This window comes from Antrostomus carolinensis, unplaced genomic scaffold (genome assembly GCF_000700745.2).
Source record: "Antrostomus carolinensis isolate BGI_N321 unplaced genomic scaffold, ASM70074v2 scaffold4791, whole genome shotgun sequence".
Taxonomy (NCBI): domain Eukaryota; kingdom Metazoa; phylum Chordata; class Aves; order Caprimulgiformes; family Caprimulgidae; genus Antrostomus; species Antrostomus carolinensis.
In genome coordinates this window covers 180,383-186,382 of record NW_010291897.1, presented here as the reverse complement: position 1 = coordinate 186,382, position 6,000 = coordinate 180,383, and the positions used below count along the sequence as shown (strand labels likewise).

The window sequence follows — 6,000 nt, the reverse complement described above, 5'->3', positions numbered from 1 at the left end:
AAACCTTGCCATGCAAACCCAATACATGCATATATATTTTGTTGAACAGCAGCCTCTGCAAATACTCTAGTGAACAAGTTTCCTGCCAGCAGTGTTCAGGAAGTAAATTTTGGAAACAGAAGTCTTAAAGTCAGGTTGTAATTTAAATAGATTCTGCTTATACTCATGAAAACACCAGAAAGAAATCTATGATATTTAGGTGCCAATTTAATTTTTGAGCTTGAATGAAAGTGCTTCAAACTGAGAGTCATTCACAAAAAATCTCTCAGCAACTCTGAAAGAAAACAGCAAGCTGAAATTAAACAAAGAATTCAGTACAAATGCTGCACCTATTTTGGCCAGGCGTTCTGCAGCTGTACTCCTAGGCTTGGGTTTTGTTTTCCAGATACTTGAAATAAACTGACTGAAATGACGGAATGAATTTGAAGCCAAGTTTTTTGGATCTATTTTATTGCAGGTGTTTCAGCCCAACTCACCAGCACACGGCTGCGTAGAAACACCTCAGTGGGAACACCCTTTTGGATGGCACCTGAGGTAGGCAAACATTCCTGTCTGGGTTGTCTCCATTCATTGCAATGCATGCTTTGTTGCCACCTCCACATAGTGGGAGAAAAGGGTGTCTTTTCTTCCCTCCCTTATGGCTGTATTTCTACTTTACATCTAGGCCCCTGTTCAGTAAAAGGAATGTTCTATTAGAATATTCAAAATAAATTTCTAATCGTCTTAATTATTTTCTTCTCCATAATGTTTCCATAAAAGTACAGATAATGGCAAATAACCAAGAGTGTCCTTGAAAATTTTATTACTTTCCTATCTGATATTGTATGTTTTGATGTGTTTGTCTGTGCCTCTACATACAAAATGGGAGAAGAAGGAATTCCCACATTCCTGCCTTGCTATAGGACTCTGCAAAACCTTGATGCACTGTGTGTTCTTTACCCTTAATCATTGACTGAGGACCTACCCACTTAGACACATGGACTAGCATAGATTAAAAATGGAGAAAAATAATGTACAGGAGGCCTAGCCAAGTATCTTAGATCATTTTTTTGCATACTACTCCCCAGACAGAACCCTTTCCCTTCTATTTCATGAAGCTTTTGAAAGTTTTTAACACAATATTGAACAAAAGTCCCTTATGTACTTTCCCTGAATTTGGGGTGAAAGATGTTAATCTTTGCCCTCCACACTTTAAGAAACAAAAATACTTTAGTAAGGTACAGATTATGAAATTAAAAATCAGGGAATGAAAAGAGAGTAGTCTACTTATTTGTAACTTGTTAAACCTTAATAACAGTAGTAGCCTCACTTCTGTTGAAGGCCATTCAACTTCTTTGAATTTTGGGGAATTTGGGAAGGAATTTGCATCTGTTACAAATGCACACAGGTCTATTTCTGTACATCAGCAGTTAAAAATATCATGCAAACATTTGTTTTAAAATATTTTGTACTTTTTATACACCTATTTCTGTTGCTAAGGAAGGCTGACATAGCAGAGAAAAGAAGCTGCTTTAACGGATCCAAAATTGATCTTGCACAGTCTCACAAAGAATGGTTGATATTTTACCATCTCCATAACAACCAGTTTACGTCACAAAGGAGACACAAGATACCTTAGAAACCACTGTGCAAGCATTATTTATGGAATCACCTTGGTTGAAGACATTCTGAAACCTTTATAAAATACTCCTCTAGACAATAATGGACATATTATGAAATATTTTATTGAACTGGGACTATTAGAAGTTATTTTTACAGTACTGTTTTGTTTTAATAATTACGATCAAAGGCAGTAATCATACCAAATTTATTTTCCCACCCTGCTTGAAAATACTCTTTCTCAAAGTAAAAAGCCAAAGAAATAAACAGAGATTTTAATCTGAAAAAGTTTGACCTGAAAATACAACACACATGGAACCAAGGTATGTTATGTGCATAGCAGATCAAAACAGGAACAGAAGTGGCTTTGAATGCTTCCTGTTTTGGAAAGATTTGTCAAAATAACCAACCCGGTACATAAACATATTAACTCATATCACATTTGCATGCCTGTATGAGCCACACCGATCAAGCTTCGTAGATGTACCAGTCTGCAAAACATCTGTAAGATGCTCAGATACCCATTATGTTGTTGTTGACATGCCTTTTAAATGACAAGTTGTGTAACACTTATGCTTAAGTCACTACAGTTGCTTTCTTTGTGTTCATATGAATAACATTTTAACCAACATGAGGTGCAATTTACCTTATTTCTGGGGAGATCTTTCTGGTATTTAAAAAAAGTGCAGCCAAATTTTATGTGAAAGATGAAAGATTAGGACTGCAATAAGTTGAAAAACTGTGCTTGAGTAACAGCTTATTAGGAACAGTGTTTTCTAGATTACTATGGCAAGATCAGTAAAAACTAGAAAAGCCCTTAACAGGTGCAAAAATTTTACTGCCTAAGGGTTTTGACATAGGATATAATCTATGTCACACCCCAAAATACCGTAAAATATCTGGACAGGAAGGAAATGTTAGTAATCAGAGAAATAGAAGGCATGAAAACTGGGAATTATTTTTTTTTTTAATTGGGCTTTTTCTATCTGTACATGAAATAGGAGCCTCAGTCAATGGGACTTCATGGGATCTCATCTTATTTAAGGGTGAGAAAGACTGATCTAATCTGAAGGGGGAATGGAGAGGGGAGATGAAAAGGCTTGCCTTGGAGGAAGAGACTACAGGAGTGTTTCAGAGAAATGAACCTTGTAAAGTGAAGCTGACAGTGAATATTTTACAGGGTAAACCCCAGGAAAATAAAACCTAGAGAAGAAAAATGCAAAATTATTCAAGCTGACAGATGGGAATAACTGGATGTAAGCAGGAGACAAATATGCTGGAAACTGGAATCACTAGATCAGCCTGAATCAGGAACAGTCTGTATAATGAGGAAAACCATCTTATTTTAAGATGAAGTTTGCAAAATGTATCAAAGGGATTATGTGGCATGGTACTTGCAACAGCAAAGCTGATAGGGAAATAACAGCGACTGAAGGTGGCATAAGGTGTGCAGCTCAGTGTTCTTACTGGTCAGCACAAAAAGCGGCAGCTTAACAGTTTTGAATGACTCAAACATCTTAGAGGGCTCTTTTTTTCTGATGACTGAGGCTTGTTTAGCAGCAACGGAACAAATAAAGATTTGTCCTTGAGCATTTGTTTTGAGCAGAGCATGTGATTAACAAAAATTTTACTGAAAAATGAGAATGCAGGGGAAAACTAGGCTGTGTGGAAGCAACAGAGGAACTTGGCAAGGATAAGTCAGTTTGAGAGCAGCTTTAAAGTAGACTCACTGCTGTTTAACCTAGTAAGTATTGTCTCACACTTACAAACATGGATGTGCAGAAACTGGAACAGTGAATACAGGCATCCCTGGACAGTTTAAGTATGGTGAATGTTTAAAGCTGTCTGTTGCCAAACTTAAGTTACCTAAAATCTGCTTCTATTACACTGAAATAAATGTGTTGAATGCTATCAGGAAGAATCAGATTTGAAACTTCTGAACTGAACTACCTTTACGTCTCTAGTTCTAAACCTTAACATGTCTTGTTTTCAGCCACCAGTGCAGAACTGAACAAAATGTAGTTCAAAGAGAATTGCAGTTTTCCTGTTTCCCAAATAGACTTGTATAGCATGATCTAACTGGAAACTTGACTCTTGAAACAACCTTAGTTAGAATGTGTACGTGTTTTCTCTGACCCAAATCTGGTTTTAAGAACAGAAAAAGAAAAAGATACTTGAAGTTAGAAAGAAGTGATGCTGAAGATAGTTTAAAACCCTGGGGAGCATGCTTTTATATTTTACTGATAACTACTGAAAAAATGACAATGATGCATGCATATTTATGTTTTAAAAGGAACATAATTAAAACATAGTTGATCCTTTGAAGAATTGTGTTGAAATATGATACATGAAAGTAGGAAAGGCTGAGACATTGGTAAAGGTATCATATGAGTTCTGTAATAATGAGTTATCCAGGGCTCTGTTTTGCTATCGATTTCAGAGGAATTTCAGATGTCACAGTATTATTTAAAGCTGTGTCAACAGATTGTTTTCCTTCCCCCTGCTGAATCAAGCCACACTACCTGGGGTAAAATTCAGTACATCTGAGCACTGGAATAAATTTCTGAAGAATTAGAACAATAGGTGACTAGTTTAAATTATCTTTCTTTTTTCCAATGTTCCTTTGTATTTTTTAAAACTTTAAATCTGATTATATATGTGTGCAATAAGTCTAATCCTGAAACAATTAATAATATTTGCATTGTTTTAGTACAAAGCTGTGTTCTCTATGTAATCTAAAGAAAAATCAACCAAACTGGTAAAAAAAGCGTCCCAAAAAGTAACTTGCATTAATGTAGTTGAAAAACACATAAAGGGAAAAATCTAATTTTGCAAAGACTCACAGCAGCTTTTCCACTGAAGTCAATGTTCATTACAGTAAGGACTGTATTCGGGCCTTAGAATTTGGTAAAAAAACCCCACCTTTCTTTTGGGAGATGAGTGCTGATTTCTCTTCTTTACCTCTTTATTGCAGGAGACATGAAAAATTTACAAAGAGTGCCATTTAATAGTAAATACATTTAATGTGTAGTTAAATACTGAGTTGGAAAACCAGCATAGAAAAGAAAACTCTATTACTAACCTGGGCTTATGTTTTTAATTAAGACTTAACAAGTATAGTCATACATTCCCCTGAAACTAATTAATATCTTGCATCTTGTCACACTTCAACATAGATTATTTGCCAGCCCTTTGCTTACATCATGGGACTCAGGTCAGCATCCTGTTAATAGCTGTAGGTCTCTTCACTTTAATTCCTTATTAGCTAAAATTAGCTCTTCTGATATGCACATTTTTGCTACACTTTTAAATGCCAACTAGGCACCGAATTTTGTAAATGCTGTTTTATATTCAACTGTGGGAATCCACCAGTTAGTATAAATAGGATATAGATTTCAAGAATGTATATGCACATATTTTTATGCCTGAAAGCCATTTAAAAACAGTTGTACAGTGAAACAGTATGTGTATTTTGTGATAAAGAAACATAAGAACCTATGTACTCTATCTAAGACAGAAAATTTTGGAAATATTTCCTTATAATATCTTCCATGAAAGTGTAATAACATTCTGTAACGGTAAGATAGATTACCGAATTAGCTCTTACTACATTTTTTTTTTATGTTATGAATTACAGTAAATGAGTTAAGATTGAAAACATAATTTACAAAGAATAACTGATTGTCCTTAGGAAGAAACTTCACAGAGGAGAACAGAGAGAACTGCTGCTTTTACAGAATTTGTGTTTATCTGGCATTGTGATTACTTAATAGTGAAATACTTGAAAATCCCACACATTTAGGGGATAAAAATAATAAATGTGATAAATGGTAAAGATAAAGAATGGTATAATTAAATAATTCATAACATAGATTTTTGTTACATTGTGATTTGAACAATTGCTTGTTGTTTTATGTTACTGTATGTATGGTAGTATATTAAGCCAAGGGTGTAAAGGAATCACCTGCTTGGCATACATTTTGAAATTGCATCCGTGCTTTCAGGAGATTAAAGTAGTGGGACACTGTTGTGTGTAGAAATTATTTTTAGCAAATCTTAGTTGTCCTCTTGAAATGCAGCACGTCCTGTGGTACGTGCAGTAAATAGGTATGGGCATGCTGGGGGGAACTCCTACAGTGTAAGTGACGGAAGGTGGAGATGGGCAAAGAGTAGGAACCATTGCTCTAAATAGATAGGGCAAGACTCTGTGGAAGAACTGAGGGACATAGAAGAAATTACCTGCTTAAGGACTTAGAGTGGGTCAGTGGCAGAATGTGGTCTCTAAATGACCGTATATGATTAAAATGCCTGTGACTCTGAGATACTACCTTCTGAGATGACTGGCTCGGTTTAAACAAGTTATCTTTTTGGGTACACAGATTTTTAGGAACTGAATAAAGA

The 6,000-nt window shown here is 35.4% G+C and overlaps 1 protein-coding gene across 1 annotated transcript in view; it reads left to right on the top strand.

Annotated features, from left to right (window-relative positions):
- Positions 1-457: 457 nt before the first annotated feature.
- Positions 458-6,000, top strand: part of MYO3B (myosin IIIB) — a gene marked incomplete at its 5' end in the record, with an annotated part of 167,784 nt that continues 162,241 nt past the window's right edge. The window contains one exon of the mRNA XM_029087165.1: positions 458-534. Coding sequence (XP_028942998.1) covers positions 458-534 — 77 coding nt within the window. The remainder of the gene's footprint in view (positions 535-6,000) is intronic.